The sequence below is a fragment of the Gossypium arboreum genome, chromosome 4 (assembly GCF_025698485.1).
Source record: "Gossypium arboreum isolate Shixiya-1 chromosome 4, ASM2569848v2, whole genome shotgun sequence".
Taxonomy (NCBI): Eukaryota; Viridiplantae; Streptophyta; class Magnoliopsida; order Malvales; family Malvaceae; genus Gossypium; species Gossypium arboreum.
In genome coordinates this window covers 18850057-18866395 of record NC_069073.1, presented here as the reverse complement: position 1 = coordinate 18866395, position 16339 = coordinate 18850057, and the positions used below count along the sequence as shown (strand labels likewise).

Here is a 16339-nt window from a genome sequence, read left to right as displayed (position 1 = left end):
GTTGAATCAGTGCCTGTTGTAATAAAAACAACCATGGAACACATTTCAAATAATCAATAAATAAACTAAATACTTTGAGAACATGGTAGCCCGTCTAGCTCAGTCGGTAGAGCGTAAGGCTCTTAACCAGCCTTGTGGTCGTGGGTGCGAGCATTTTTATTTTATCTTGTAATAAGTTTACGTATTTATAAATGTAAGCAAGGTGAAACAGCATAGTAGCCCGTCTAGCTTAGTCGGTATAGTGCAAGGCTCTTACCCTTGTGGTCTTGGGGTTCGAACTCCAAAGGGGGCGAATTTTCTATTTTATATTCTAATAATTTTATGTATTTATAATCTAAGCAAGGCAAAATTGCATAGTAGCCCGTCTAGCTCAATCGGTAGAGCGCAAGGCTCTTAACCTTGTGGTTGTGGGTTCGAGCCCCACGGTGGGCGCATTTTTAATTTTCTGATAAGGAAGGCAAAATAACGTAGTAGCCCATCTAGCTCAGTTGGTAGAGCGCAAGGCTCTTAACCTTGTGGTCATGGGTTCGAGCCCAACGGTGGGCGCTTTTTCTATTTTCGTGGGGTTCGAAATCCCAAGGTTGGCAAATTTTTTATTTTATATTCTAATAATTGTACGTTTTTATAAGCTAGGCAAAATAGCATAGTAGCCCGTCATAAAACCCACTATTCTTATTCATCGTCCGGCCCCGATACTTCAGTTATTTATTTGGTTCGTTCTGTTTGAATTCCGTTTAACAAAACGAAAAAAGGCAGCGACTGCAGCTGAACGAATCAAAGCACCTTTGACTATTACAAAACAGAACTAAATAAATATACGTTTTCAATTCTGAATGATAACAAACATTCTTTCATTCCTTTTGTAATTTCTCTCCCATCCAAACAAAAGCAAAGACGAGGAAATGCCGATATCCGTGCTGTTGAGTGAACGAAAATATTCATTCCTTTGCCTTGCATCAGTCCTCCTCATCTCCTTTGCATTCCTCCTTTTAACCTACACCTCTTGCCCTTTCTTTTTCGCTTTCTCTCTCCCCTCCGACATCCACGTTTCCGTATCTTCACCTCCCCCTCCTTCACGATCCTCATCCCTTCAATTCCCGACGGAACCGGAGCTCGAAACCCAGCCAGCTGACCACCTCGACTTAAACGTCAGTTTGAATATAAGGTGGAGAGCCTGTAGATTAGGATCCGTGACGGTGGATTATATTCCCTGTTTGGATAATTCCAAAGCGATTAAGCAATTGAAATCCAAGAAACACTTGGAACACAGGGAAAGGCATTGTCCGAAGCCGCCTCCAAGGTGTTTGGTGCCTTTGCCTAAAGGTTATAAGGTTCCAGTTCAATGGCCTCAGAGCAGGGACATGGTGAGCTTGAGCTTGCTTGATACTACTACTTTTTATTTTTGGTAAGATTTTGTTTTTTTTTCCTGGATCTGTTTTAATTGGTTGTTATTATTAGATTTTCAATCACTGACTCTAAATCATTTTAAAAGTCTGATATTAGGTTTAATTATTCCTAAAATTTGAATTCCGAGTGATTTATTAAACTGAAAAACGAAAATTCTATGATGTCATATCATGTTGTAATATGTTAATAAAGTTGTCGATAAAAGATACGTGACTTTCTTTCTACAAAAATGAAAGTTAAACACTTTCTTTTATGGGAATTTATTTATTTAATAAATATCAGCTCTTGAATGGTTGATTCATTTGTGTAAGTTTCCAAGAGCTAAATGACATGTAAAGTTGGGTTTTTATGATAGTAATCTTAATTTTTCTTTTTTCCTTTTTTTGAAAATTTGAGTGAATTTAAGCTTGCTTTTACTCACTAAATATATTGGTGATACGACTTTTCTTACACGTCCACAGATTTGGTATAGCAACGTTCCTCATCCTAAGCTTGTAGAATACAAGAAAGAACAGAATTGGGTGCGTAAATCCGATGATTATTTTGTTTTCCCTGGAGGTGGTACTCAATTTAAGAATGGGGTTACTGCCTATATTGATTTCATTACAGAGGTATCAAATCTAGTTTTCCTATGCTTTTGCATATTAACACTTCACTACTCATTTGTTCATCTGTTTTGGTCTGAACTTGATTGAAGACTGCAACTCCATAAATACCTTCTTATTAGTTCATTTTTTGGTTTTCTGTAGACAGTACCGGCCATTAAATGGGGAGAGCACATTAGGGTTGTTTTAGATGTTGGGTGTGGCGTTGCTAGCTTTGGTGGTTATTTGCTGGACAGAGATGTGGTTACCATGTCATTTGCCCCCAAGGATGAACATGAAGCTCAGATACAGTTTGCTTTAGAGAGGGGAATTCCAGCTACACTTTCTGTCATCGGTTCAAAAAAGTTGACATTTCCAGACGATGCATATGACTTGATACATTGTGCACGATGCAGAGTTCATTGGGAAGAGGATGGTACCATGTTATTATGTTTAGTTTCATTGTTACAGTTTTCCTTTTTCTATCTTATGATGTAATTGTTGAGACTTAAATGCAAAAAGCAGGTGGGAAACCATTATTGGAGCTGAACAGGATTCTGAGGCCTGGGGGATTCTTTGTATGGTCTGCTACACCAGTTTATCGAAACGATGAGAGAGATCGTTATGTTTGGAAGTGTGAGGATACAACTCCCTGGTCTCTGCAAGGGGGGAAGTCCAAAATTATTTGCCTTTCCTCTCTTGTTTGTTTTCACCGTTTTGTTAGTGGAATCTGAATGTGCCATGTTGTTCTGGTATTCTGTATATATTACAGCTATGGTGGCTTTGACACAATCAATCTGCTGGAAGGTTGTGGCTAAACGTGACAATTTTGATTCAACTGAAATTGGGCTTGTAATATATCAAAAGCCTTCCTCATATTCCTGTTATGCACACGACAGAACAAAACGTCCACCATTATGTGATCAGAAAACTAAGAAGGAAGTCTCATGGTAATCTTTTATGATCTAGTATATAATATTATTACATTGCTTACACTCGAAAGGCATGCTTCAACATGTTCACAGCTCTGTGTGCCACTTGTTATGTGTAGACAGAGTGTTCTGTCCTAAAATAATGTTGGCATAAAAGATGCTACCTTCTATTTATGTTGAAATTGCTTCTTGAGATTTCTAATTCACAATGACAGGTACAAGCCTCTTAGGCATTGTACTTCCAGACTTCCAGTTGATAGCAACGGTAATTTGCTTGGCTGGCCCTCACCATGGCCCCACAGGCTTAGGAATAAGCCTCAAAGCCTTCCAGCTGAAGCAGATGCCGAAGCTATATTCAATGAGGACACCAAACATTGGGCTGCACTTGTATCTGATGTCTATTTTGATGCTCTAGCTATAAACTGGGCTAGTTTAAGAAATGTGATGGATATGAATGCTGGTTATGGAGGGTAAGAAATAGAACTATGTTTTTACAGGTTTCTGTCATAAAGAAATCTTACTACACCATAGGCATTGTGGTTTTACAGGTTTGCGGCGGCACTTAATGAGCTTCCTCTCTGGGTGATGAATGTTGTACCAATTGATGCACAAGATACCTTGTCCATTATTTTCGAAAGGGGCTTGATCGGAATCTATCATGACTGGTGCGAGTCATTGAGTACGTACCCTCGAACATATGATCTGCTGCATTCCAGTTTTCTCTTCAAAAACCGTCAAGAGAGGTATATAAGTAATGATCTATTGCTCTGATTTGTACTTGAAAAAGAGTGAATAATGTAGAATGGTGATGCGAGATTTTGAACCTGTCTGTCAGATGTAACATTATAGATGTAGCTGTGGAAATGGATCGCATACTGAGACCTGGTGGATATCTGTTACTTCAAGACACCATGGAAACCATTCAGAAGCTGAATCCAGTACTGCGATCACTACAGTGGTCGACACGCCTTTATGAAGGCCAATTTCTTGTTGGGAAGAAGGGGTTTTGGCGTCCCAAATACTAAATGCAAGGTACACGGACCAAGGTACTTCAACTCCCACTTTATTCTTCGATTTGCAAGGAAGAAGGATTAGACTTTTGACATTTACCTCTCATTTTTTTTTCTAATATTTGGTGTAAATCGTATAGAAAAGGTCATCCAATAGAGGGATTTGGACATTTTGTTCTATATCTTTGAAGGAATAAAAAAATATCTACATATTATTATTATTATTTTTTTTAAATATGAATATGGTTGTGCTGTCTCCCTCACAATTTATTTGTTTTTACTTGATATAAAATTCCTCAAGCTCATCTTATCTTTTTTTTTTTTTAAAAAAATACTGATACAATGGTTTAGCATTGATTGGCACAATTTTATTATTTAAAAGCAATTTCTATTTCTTTGTCTGATATAAACTTCTCTTTTCTAAAAGATATTAAAAATATATTTGATAAGGACGACTCATTTTGTCGAAGATCACATGCAAGCTTAGGTGGGAACTAAGCGTCAGACGACAACAAATATCGTCCCCAAACAAAGATCACATGCAAGCTAAACAATTCTCAGTCGACACTTCCCTTAATTTCAACTGCTATATCTCTGTTCCTTCACCGCTAAATTACACCTTGGTTAGTTATTCGCAATAACATATATAAACTTCATCTGCAATGGAAAATTTGGTTGAAATTTCAGAGGCAGAAGTACGCATAAACTTCATTCTCAACACCAAATGCCGTTCTAACCTTGTTTTAAGATCCCTTTGCCCTTCTTCCCCAGTTGCTTTCAAAGTCCAGACTTCTTCACCTCATAAATTCCTTGTTAATCCCCCCAGTGGACTCGTTCCTCCTTCTTCCCATATTGCCCTCCAAATCATCCTTAAACCCCAAGACCACATCCCCCCCACTTTTCCTCGCTCTCATTCCGATCGTTTCCTCATCAGAACTGCCCCTTTCGACCTCGACTCTTATGGCTCAAATCAGTCCGGCTCGGTCAGTTCTTGGCTATCAACTCGACCCACTCAGGACATCAAGCTCAAGGTCGCCTTTGTTGGGCCGTTTCTTCTCCAACAAGCTGTTAGCCGCGGGGACTTTGAGGCAGTGAAGAACATTATCAAGCGGCAGAAATCGGTTTTGTATGATTTATCTACGAAAGAAGCTGAGTCACTCCTCCGAGTCGCGACTCAGTTGGATAACAATTCGGAGAACATGGTGAATTTGCTGCTTGAAGCGGGTTTAAGGACAGGCTCGCGTGAGGATCAAGAAGAAGATGCAAATAACAGCAATGTGGGATTTTATCAGGTGGACCCACGGTGGGAATCTAAAGGATGGAATGAGTTACACGTGGCAGTAGCACTCGATCGGACGGCTGACCTTGAGACGTTGTTAAGGAAGGGGAGACGGGAGACGTTGGCTGGGAGAGACAAAGAAGGCAGAACGCCATTGCTTTTGGCGGCGACTAAGGGAAATATCGAGTGTGCTAAGATGTTGTTAGAATCGGGTGCGGAGAAGAACGCAAAGAGCAATGATGGGAGGACTGCACTTCACAGAGCTGTAGCTAATGGGAACCGTAGGATGATTGAAATGTTGATACAATTGGATGCGGACCCCAGAATTTGCGACGATCGTGGCCATTCAGCTCTTGATAATGCTCGTGATAAGGGGCATGTAAGTAGTTTTGGTTTTTCAAATTTGGCAGGGAATTCCATTTCTCGATCAAAAACTTGGGAATATAAAAAATATAGTTTCATGGAAGGAAATATTCTTTTATAACGCTAATCATTTGTAATTAACACCTTTGAAAATAATTAATTTTGCATTTATGATTCTATATCGAAATTGTTATATTTTTAGCATTAACAAAACATTTTTATAAAATATACTAATAATAATATACTAATAATCAAGTATCTTAACGTCTGGGCACCTTGAAAATTCAATGGAAGCTTTTTAGTGGAAAAGTGAGTTGTTATTGATGATGGCAGGATGAGATGGTGGAGATTATGGAACGTGGAAAGGAAGTGTTGATGGCGGCAAGATATGGAGACAAGAGGCGGCTGCAAGCCCTTTTACAAAATGGTGGTTCCATGAATTTCCAAGACCAATACGGCTTGACACCGCTGCATGTAGCGGCCATAAAAGGCCACAAGGATGTGGTGTTGGTGCTTGTAGAAATGGGATTGGACTTAGAACGCCAGGACAATGAGGGCCACACCGCTTTGCATATGGCCGTGGAAGGTGGGGATGTAGAGGTGGTTGAAGCATTGATTGATAATGGAGCCAATGCAAATGCTAAGACCAAAACTGGGATCTCTCCTTTATACATGGCTAAAATTATGGGTTATGATCATATCTCACAGCTTCTTCTCAACAGAGGAACTTGCTCTTCTTCCTCTTCTGGTTAGGAGGTATTTACCTGAGAAAAATACTTGAATTCAATAACAGCAAACATAGAGATAGAGATAGTTGCAGTTTAATTTAGCAATAGAAGTACCTATCCCCAATGGGTTTTTGAAAAAGCTCACAGAAACGGAAACAGAGACCCTAGGGGCTACGACTCACCTTATGACCAGTGCAACTAGAACCAAGCTATGTAGTGATTTACGTTTTAAACAATATCCATTAATAATCAAATTAGTAAATATTTTAGTGTATTCGGACAAAATTGCTAACCACCGTTTTAACTATATCATAAATATGTTTAGCAATAAATTTAGAATTTTTTAAGCTACTAAATTTAATGTTAAATATAATCTTTTCTTATTGCATTTATTATTTAGTTGGCCTCATAGGTAGGGTGTTCACCGTCCTGTGGTCTGAGATCAAGTCGCGTTAATCGTATTGTTGCTAAGGCTTTGTCCTCTTCTTATATTTCATCAAAATATATATATACATGTATACAAGTTAATTTTTAAAATAGGTTTTTTTGAAGGATACCTTACGTTTAATTTTTTAAAGATATCGTGACATCAATAAGTCTAAAGTTCAGTGAGTTTGTATATATCTTTCCAGTAAGGCGGCAAACAACTCTAGTATCATATTAAACTTTATTATTGCAAATGTCACATATAAGTCAATAATCTTCAAGCGATCTACACTCTATTCATTGGCCTTTAAAAATTTTAAATTATGTTGAATACGAATAATTTAATCTTTTCATGGTTCAAATAATCACAAAATAATAATTAGTTTCACAAAATCTTAAAAATATTTTTTATAAAAAATTACAAAATTAAAAAACAATTGAGATGAAAATTTTATTGATTTTGAGAAAGAAGAAAAGAGAAATAGGCGGGGTATTTATAGACTTGTCAATTTCCTTGTACTAAATGGGTTGGATGGGTAAATAAATTGACTATTTTGCCAAGAAAGGTCTATTTCCTACTTTATTTACTAAAATGGGTCACTTTATTTATTATTTACTGGAATTGACCAAAAATACTAAAACGTGTCCACTTCGAAGCATTTTAAGGGGAAATTTCAGCCAAATGCGTTCTTTAGGGAGTCCATGTTTTTAGGGTTAGGGTTATTTGCATGTTTAGTACCTAAAGTTTATGGTTTTAGAGTTTTAGTAGTTTAGGGTTACGGTTTTGTTAAAATAATTTAAGAATTTATTTGTTTAGGGTTTAAGGATTTTAAAAAATACATTAGGGTTTAGAATTTTTTAAAAAATTAATTAATTTAGGTTTTAGGGTTTTAAGTAAATTAATTAAATTAGGGTTTAGAATTTTTAAAAAATTAGTTAAATTAGGGTTTAGGATTTTTAAAAATAATTTTGTGTTTAGGTTTTAGGGTTTTTGTAAAATGGTTTAAGGTTGAGTCTTGAAAAAATTATATTGACAAGAATGATTTTTTTTTCTATAGTAGTTTCTAAAAAATTAATTTTGAGAAAACGGTTCTGAAAAAATAATGACAAAAACGTTTCAAGCAAGATGCACAGTCAGCAAAAGTACTGAAAAAGCTCCTACGTGGACGCTCTTTTTCTATAGTAATTTTTGAAAAAATAATTTGAGAAGACAGTTCTGAAAAATTAATGTCAAAAACGCTTCAAGCAGTATGCACTGTTAGCAAAAGTATTGAAAAAAGCTCCCACGTGGATGCTTTTTTTCTACAGTAATTCTTGAAAAAATAATTTTGAGAAGATGGTTCTGAAAAAATAGTGTCAAAAGCGCTTCAAGTAGGATGCACTGTCAGCAAAATTACTAAAAAAAGCTCCCACGTGGACACTCTTTTTCTACAGTAGTTTCTGAAAAAATAATTTTGAGAAGACGGTTTTGAAAAAATAGTGTAAAAAACGCTTCAAGCAGGATGCACTGTCAGCAAAATTATTGAAAAAAGCTCCTACATGGACGCTCTTTTTCTACAGTAGTTCCTGAAAAATAATTGTGAAAAGACGGTTCTGAAAAAAATAGTGTCAAAAACGCTTCAAGTAGGATGCACTGTCAGCAAAATTACTGAAAAAAGCTTTTGCATGGACACTCTTTTTCTACAATAGTTCGTGCTTGGCCTTAGGCTATAAATGAATCAAATTTCATTCTCATGTTGCATAAGTTGCAGTAAGAAAAATTAGAGGCTAAGCAGAATAGAAATAGAATATGAGTGAACGTATTAGTGTTGTTATTTACTATGATGGTGAGGCCCGTGACACCGAGAACGATACTTTTTTTATCGGAGGACACTGCGCTACTGGTTTTTAACCAAAACATAGATTTGACAGAATTTCGTAAAAGAATTAGGCGCAAAATCTTTGGAATAACTCCAATGAGAGTTTCGTCTATTAAGTATTAATTTTGTGCTTCGGCTGATTGTAACACCCCTTACCCATGTCCGACGCTGAAACAGGGTAGGAGGCATTACCGGACTTAAACATATACATTCATGTGAAAACCGGGCCATAAATTCTCTTTTAATTCAAAACCTTTCAAACACATGCATGTCGTCCCTTATTTGGGTCTACGAAGCCCAAAACATTCATCAGAATTGATTCTGGACTAAACCGAGAAATTTGAGAAGTTTCAGGAAAACTTAAAATTTTTTTCCATGAAACAGGGTCACACGCCCGTGTGGACATAAGGACACGCCCGTGTGCCATTGGCACGCCCGTGTCCCCAGGTCATGTAACTCTCTGTTTATGCCGTCAGCATGCACATCGAACCACACTGCCGGCCCACACGACTATGTCTCCAGGCCGTGTCCCTCACACAGTTGAGACACACGGCCATGTCTCAGCCCGTGTGGCCAACATTTAGGCTATTTTCAAGCCTTCATGTCTCCTATAATTATCTCATAATACGAGACTCGGATGATGTTCCCTTCTATTTATATATACTCATTAAGAATTCTAAGCATATAAATTATAACCTATAAATATTTGTTTACAATTTTCAATGATTTTCTCAAATCAGAACAGGGGATTTCAAAGTCATTCTGACTTTGTCTCACAACAATTTAAATATTTCATAATATGAAACTTTTTTACTTACATCGTTTCTTCTATGTGAAACTAGACTCATAGAGCTTTAATTTCATATTTTATTCAGCCTCTAACTTAATTTCCACAATTTTTGGTGGATTTTCAAAGTCGGACTATGGCTGCTGTCCAAAATTGTTTTAGTGTAAATTAACGATACTAAGTTTATCACACCATATTAATTCATTTTCACTACATTGGTAAGGTTACATATTCATACATCATAAATATAGACCTATAATCACAATATTATCACAAAATCATTCTCATAGGCATGAATTACCTATTTACATCTTCACCAAATGTGCATCATAAACTGAAATCATTTCTCATGAGCTTGACATACATACCTGTGTTACTCAACATGCTCATATTCATTCCTTACTAATTATATAACATGAATTGAATTCACATCTCATCAATTTCATATAAGTACCTGTACCACTCACAATATAGTCATAATCTTTCTCATTTAGCTTAAACCGTAACTCTCACCGTTGAACTATTCGGAAAGCTATCGAATATTCACTAAGCCTCAAACATAGGGTATAATGCCGATGCCATGTCCCAGACATGGTCTTACACTGACACATCTCGTAGCCGATGCATGTCTTAGACATGTCTTACACTAGCTTACATCTCGAGGCCGATGCATGTCCCAGACATGTCTTACACTAGCACACAAATAGCCAGAATGTCATGGCATGAACATCCGAATTGTTTCTTAAGGTTCAACGAGAATTCTACTATATCAATATGCATCATACATAATCATTTCCACAACCAAGCAATTCATGCTATATCAATTTAAACACATATAATAACAATGTAGTTGTATTATTTACATATAACTTACTCGTTTCAATGGAATATCATATTCCATCAAATCTCCAAGCATTCAATCAACACATAAATGTTATTTACATTTGACATCACTTTCTCATATACAATATCATCAACATAAACTTTAAACTTTAATACAATCATGGCAAGATAGATTTTCAAGTATAATAACAATGACATAAATATCATGCTCATTTAATCACACAGGCTTACCTCAAATGCAATTTCGGCTAATTATTCTCTTTTTGTTCTTAACCATGCACTTTCTCGGTTTAAGCCCAAATCTCGATTTTCTTGTTCTAACATGATGAAATTCTCTCGTTTAATCACTAAATAAATTTGGACAATCAAAATTCACATTTTTGGCAAAATGACCATTTTACCCCTAGACTTTCACAAAATGACCATTTTACCCTTAGGCCCAGAAATCGATTTTTATCGAATTTCCTTATTATCCAAGCCTAACCGACCAATTATTACTCTTATGAAAACCCAAAATTTCCACTATTTCACACAATTACTATCTATTTTATAACTTTTACAAAATGGCCATTTTAGGTGTTTTCCATGAAAATCCTTTCACAAAAGTTGTTTATTACACAACCAAGACTCATATTATTCCATAAAATTTCAGTTAACAACACACATGCTTTCATGGAAAAACCCTAAACTCTCAACCATTTTGCAAAATAGTCCCCTCAATAGCTAGATTAAGCTTTAGGGGTCCCAAAAATGTAAAAATCATAAAGAAAAGTCACAAAAGCACTTACTTGAAAGAGGATAAACTAGCTGAAATTTTAAAGCTTCAAAAAGCCCCTCTTTGCTTGTATTTTTGGTGGAGAAAGGGATGAGAAGAAGATATATCATTCCCTCTTTATTTTATTTTCTTTTTAGTCAAATAAGCCACCAAATTCCACCTAACTTGAAAAATGTCTTATCTTTGTCTCTATGGTCGTCCAACATATATTTAAGGGTATATTTGCACTTTAAAGACCTCAAATTATGTTTCTCTAGCTATTTAACACATTTGGGTAGTAAAACATAACTTTGTCCCTTTATGCTATTTAGTCCTTTTTCGCAATTAAGCTCACAAACGTTAAAATTAATTCACCAAAATTTTCATGCACCTATATGATCATGCTATAACACATAAAATAACATTAAAAATAATTTCTCCAGCCCCAAAATAGTGGCTCTGAAACCACTGTTCCGACTAGGCCCAAAATTGGGCTGTTACATTGATCCCGTGACATATGACTCATTTGATATCAAAGGTGGTCGTAGTTTGGTGGCAATGAAGCAAACTCCTCCAGCTAGTGGATCACCCTATCTTGAGTTTATATGTACAATTTTCATTTCCAAATGAAGTATTTGCGACTTCAACATCTACTGCTGCTCAAGAGGAATAGACGACTTCTGCCCGACACTTCGTTAGTGGGAGGCAGAACACAGAAACGCCTGTGTTTGGTGGCAGTATGGAATACACAACCCTTGCATAATACTCGGTTAATGGATAGGACATACACCTCGGTGGGTCGATGTTCGATGCTGGAAATACGTTATGAAATATCCACAAGAAGAGATGATGTACTCCCTACGATATCCACCAGTGAAGGGACCTCGTGCGTTGCAGATGATGGTAGGTTGGATGATGAGTCCGATATGGATCCACCTCTAGAGCTCGACTCTGATGGTGCAAAAGTTACATTATTTTCTGAACCAGAGCCTTTTCCAATTGAACCTAAAGACGGTGAAGGGGGTTCAAAGGAAGAAAAAGAAAATCCATGATTTACGGCGTACTTGCCTCCAGCCCACATGCATAATGTCGATCTATCGACAGATGATGCATTGGAGTTTCCAGATCTACCACACAGAAGACATGACCGTACAAGTTCATCGTTGGATTCGGGTGAATTGGAAGTTGGTAAGGAGTTTTCTAGTAAGGATAGTTTTCTTGGTGCATTGAAACAATATAGCATCATGAACGGGGTTAACTACTATGTGGTTAAATCCAAATCCGAGAAGTTTGAGGCCAAGTGTTCAGTGCAAGACGGTACATGTTCATGGAAAATCATTGCTTTGGTTAGTAAAAAGACAAGGTTGTGGCAGATAAAGAAGTACAAAAGTCCACATATGTGTGTTACTGGTACAGTATCACTAGATGTTTAAGGTTTTTGAATAATATTGTTATTACTTAATGTTGCATTATTTAACGTACTTCGTTGACAGGTGTTCCACAATATCATCCCAAGATGGATTCAGATATGATAGCTGGCTTAATACTACTAATGGTGAAGGTGAATTGCAGGACTTCTGTGTCGGTCTTAATTGCCAATATTCGTAGCCAATTGAGGTACACGTTGTAATAGCCTTTTTTTAATGGTGTCAGAAAAAATGGTTTTGAGGCCACCAAATCTGACGAATAAGTTCTTAAATTTTATTATTTAATATTTATGAGTCAAATGTGATTTTAAAAAGGTTTTTGATTTGATAATTTATGTTATTTAAGCAATTTATTAAGTTCAAGTGGTAAGACCCTAAGATCAAGTGGTTTTAAAAAATGAGGTATCAGGACCTCGTTTCTATAAACTGAGCCGTAAATATTTTTATAAATATTTACGGAGTGTCATTAAGGTGGTATTAAAGTTTCATTGAAAATTTTTAACGTTTTGATAGTTACTTAATTAAAAATGACTAAATCGTAAAAGATGTAAAATTGGATCACTATTTAATTTGAGTGATTAAATGGATGAAGTATTAAATTAGGGAGGTTTTATATCGCAATTATACTAATTATATTATTAGTGGACAGTTGTGGCTAAGTAAATGCTTGAATTTTGGTTAGTTTTTAAAAAGTAAATTAGAAAATTAGTAACATAAATTAAAAGAAAACAAATATGCTCATCTTCTTACTTGAGAATTGAGTGCCGAAAGTTCCATAGGAGAGTATTCAAGTTCAGCCATGGGAAATTTTATGAAGGGTAAGCTATTTTTTACCTGTTTCTTTTAATTTTTATGTTTTTGAGATCGTTGCAACTAGGTCCAGCTAGCTTGTATTTTCAATTTTGAAACTATTAAAGATTTTGAATGTTTTCATTGATGAATCTATTTATTTTTTATGTTAAATGATGAATTTGAAATATTAGTTGTTATTTAAAAGTATTTTGTTAAGTGATTTTTGATGAATTTATCAATTAGGAACTAAATTGCTAAAATAATAAATGTACAAGGATTTTTTTGTGAAATTATTGCAAAAATGGGCTGAATTGGAGACTATGAATATTCGGCTAGTGGGAAATTGCAATAAAAATGGTTAATTTGTATGTTTTAGGCTCAAGGACTAAATTGAATAAAAGTAAAAATCTAAGGGCGCTTTTGTAAAAATATAAAAATGACTAAATTACATAAAATATATTTTTATTTTCTAAATTAATAAATTGAATGAAATTATTAATTTAGATAAAGATCAAATGGAAAAAATTGAGGAGAATGAAAAATTACCAAATAGCCTCTTTACTTTGACATTTCTATGATTTGGCCAGGTAAATTCGTACATTTAAAATTTTAATATTTATTTAAAATCATGAATGGTATGACGTGATGTATATATGTATATATATTCCGTTGTTGGAAATGAATCATTATTTGAGTTATAATATTTAATTTTGATGTTTGTTTTGAATTGAACGTGGGATAAACTACATTTGTGTTTTGGTTTATTACGGGGGTTTGGAGTGTTGATGGTATTGGAGGGAGATATCGGCATATTACCCAAGTAAACTGAGGTTCAGTATTCGTTGCGAACTCTCGCGTTATACTTTCTATTTGGCGTGATTCGGGTGGATCAGCTCTTTTGAGCTTCTATTCAGCTCTTACGAGCTTCTGTTGGTGTGTTTGGGTGGACTAGCTCTATGAGCTTTTGTTGACGATGTACTTTTATTCGTAAGTCATCCTTCGAATGGAAAATCTCGATAAGGTAATCTGTTTAATGAATTTGAAAGATCTGTTATTTATTGAATATTGATCTAAACATAAATAAATTCAACAGTTGAGATTGTGGATGATGCTTAGATTTATGCTAAGCTATAGTTACATTATATCATGTTTAATATTAATGATATACAATGATATGGTAAATGGAAAAAATGGGAATATGCTTATGTTCATGAAAAGTTGGTATGATTCAAAAAGTGTATTTTCTTATAAAATGGTTTATCATGTGATTGACTCCGAATGAGTTGTGTACATAAATGCACTAACTTGTGTATTGATGATGGTGATTAGGCTTTTGTCAAGCTTGAGATTATTATTGATGTTAATGCTTATTTTTGGTATTATACAAATGAAATGGGTAAGAAAAGATAATGAAATGGTAAGTTCATTATTGAAATGTGATATGACAAAAAAGGGATTGATGAATTGAATGATGTGCTTATATATGAGAAATTACGTATGTTATGGATGAACTTACCTATGATGTGAATAAATATACTAATTAGTGAGTTGATGTTGTTATTTAAGTTTATGCTTAGTAAATGGAAGGGAAAGTAAGTAAAGGAAATAATTCATAGTTTTATGAAAAAGATAATGATGGTGTATAATGTTTATAAAATCATATTAAGTTAAGAATGAAAAATACATATGATGTTGATAGACTTACTCATTTATGAATTGATGATTATGTAATGGATAAACCTTGAGGTATAGGTATAGGTTTATATTTAATCTATAAAGTTCATTGTTGAAATGGAATATTATGTTTAAAGTTTATACGAGCTTACTAAGCATTCATTGCTTGCATAGTTATTTTTTCCTTACTTTATAGATTATCAGAAGCTTGATCGGGTTGGAAGCTTGTCGAAGATCTATCACACTATCAAGCTATAATATTGGTAGATTTTGACGTTTTGGGTCATGGTTATAATGGCATGTATAGGTGGACTTATGTTTAAGGTCTAGTTCATGTTTATGACTTGTAATGTTGTTTTGAAGTGTGGAATTAATGGTATTTTCATACCATGATGGTTGGTATGTTTGTGGTACTTTGATGCTAAATGGTTGATGTTTATTTTGTCAAGTTCATGCAAGGTTTTATGACCAAACTTGGTATGTGATGATGAAGCTTCATTGTGGTCATTTAAAGTAAGTTTTGGTATGGAAATAGGCTAGATATAAATGCCAAATCAATGATCAATTATGCATATGTTTTGGGTGAATTTGATGAATTGTGCTTGAGGTGCCTAAATAGCATATTGGTTGTATGGATTTATGGTATATTGAAAGTGGTCCTATTATACATGTTTTGTCATGTTTTGGTGTTTTGTTCATAGATGTTTTTGGTTTATAGGTTCAAGGTTGATTTGGGTGAAAGGAATGGCTTAAAATTGGCCTATTTCTTGTCCATATGGCCTAAGGCACGGGCGAGTGTCTCAACCGTGTGTGACACACGGCCAAGCGACACGGTCGTGTGTCCCTTATAGGTTTTTAAGTTTGCATTTCGAGTGTTACACGGCTTAGAACACGGGTGTGTGGCTTGGCCGTGTGGCACAAGTCAGTGAGTTACACGGGTACGGACACGGGCCGGGACACTGTCGTGTGTCCCTATTTCATTGTTACACAGCCTGAGACATCGGCGTGTGTCTTAGTCGTGTGACCCTTGCAGTCTAAATTTTTATAACATTTTCTTAAACTTTTCAAATGTTTCTGATTTGGTCCCTGATTATTTCTATTGTATTTTTAGGGCTTGAGGGCTCGATTAAGGGATACTATGAATGTATTTAAATGAAATTAGACTATATTTGAATTGATGTATGAATTGAATGGTTTATTGTTCTGTTTGCTAGGTAATGCTCCGTAACCCTGTTTTAATGACAAATATGGGTTAAGGGTGTTACACACGCCCTCTTACTGTAAGGCTTGGATAGCTAAGCAGAAAGGGTTGGAAAATACGCATAGTGGGTGGGACGCTTTGTAACATCCCGAAATAGGGCCTAGTCAGAATAGTGGTTTTGGGACCACAAATCCGACATCAAAATATTTATTTTATGGTTATTATGAGGCCTAGAATATAAGTATATGCATTTGTTAAAGTTTCATGAAGAAA

General features: G+C 35.4%; 2 protein-coding genes, 1 long non-coding RNA gene and 2 other non-coding genes across 5 annotated transcripts; 4 read left to right on the top strand and 1 right to left on the bottom strand.

Annotated features, from left to right (window-relative positions):
- The first annotated feature begins 359 nt into the window (after positions 1 to 359).
- On the top strand, positions 360 to 432 carry TRNAK-CUU (transfer RNA lysine (anticodon CUU)). The gene has a single exon. It is a non-coding gene; the product is annotated as a tRNA-Lys (tRNA).
- A 36-nt stretch (positions 433 to 468) lies between these two features.
- Positions 469 to 4154, top strand: LOC108472615 (probable methyltransferase PMT23). Its single transcript, XM_053027041.1, has 8 exons — positions 469 to 1364; positions 1869 to 2018; positions 2157 to 2427; positions 2517 to 2627; positions 2764 to 2941; positions 3139 to 3393; positions 3472 to 3666; positions 3759 to 4154. The coding sequence occupies exons 1-8, from the start codon at positions 903 to 905 to the stop codon at positions 3946 to 3948; spliced, it is 1812 nt and encodes a 603-aa protein (XP_052883001.1). The 5' UTR covers positions 469 to 902; the 3' UTR covers positions 3949 to 4154.
- Positions 474 to 546, top strand: TRNAK-CUU (transfer RNA lysine (anticodon CUU)). The gene has a single exon. It is a non-coding gene; the product is annotated as a tRNA-Lys (tRNA).
- On the bottom strand, positions 2935 to 3884 carry LOC128291763 (uncharacterized). Its single transcript, XR_008281629.1, has 2 exons — positions 3748 to 3884; positions 2935 to 3645 (listed from the first exon to the last, which is right to left on the bottom strand). It is a non-coding gene; the product is annotated as an uncharacterized LOC128291763 (long non-coding RNA).
- A 226-nt stretch (positions 4155 to 4380) lies between the features above and the next one.
- Positions 4381 to 6659, top strand: LOC108470950 (protein VAPYRIN-like). Its single transcript, XM_017772485.2, has 2 exons — positions 4381 to 5591; positions 5909 to 6659. The coding sequence occupies exons 1-2, from the start codon at positions 4596 to 4598 to the stop codon at positions 6326 to 6328; spliced, it is 1416 nt and encodes a 471-aa protein (XP_017627974.1). The 5' UTR covers positions 4381 to 4595; the 3' UTR covers positions 6329 to 6659.
- Positions 6660 to 16339: the final 9680 nt, after the last annotated feature.

Bases quoted from the DNA above. Each gene is read 5' to 3' on its own strand.
- LOC108472615 (XM_053027041.1), top strand. From the start codon at position 903: ATGCCGATATCCGTGCTGTTGAGTGAACGAAAATATTCATTCCTTTGC. The intron at 2,019-2,156 runs GTATCAAATCTA...GGTTTTCTGTAG, and splicing joins ATATTGATTTCATTACAGAG to ACAGTACCGGCCATTAAATG. The intron at 2,628-2,763 runs GTGAGGATACAA...TATATATTACAG, and splicing joins AGATCGTTATGTTTGGAAGT to CTATGGTGGCTTTGACACAA.
- LOC108470950 (XM_017772485.2), top strand. From the start codon at position 4,596: ATGGAAAATTTGGTTGAAATTTCAGAGGCAGAAGTACGCATAAACTTC. The intron at 5,592-5,908 runs GTAAGTAGTTTT...TGATGATGGCAG, and splicing joins ATGCTCGTGATAAGGGGCAT to GATGAGATGGTGGAGATTAT.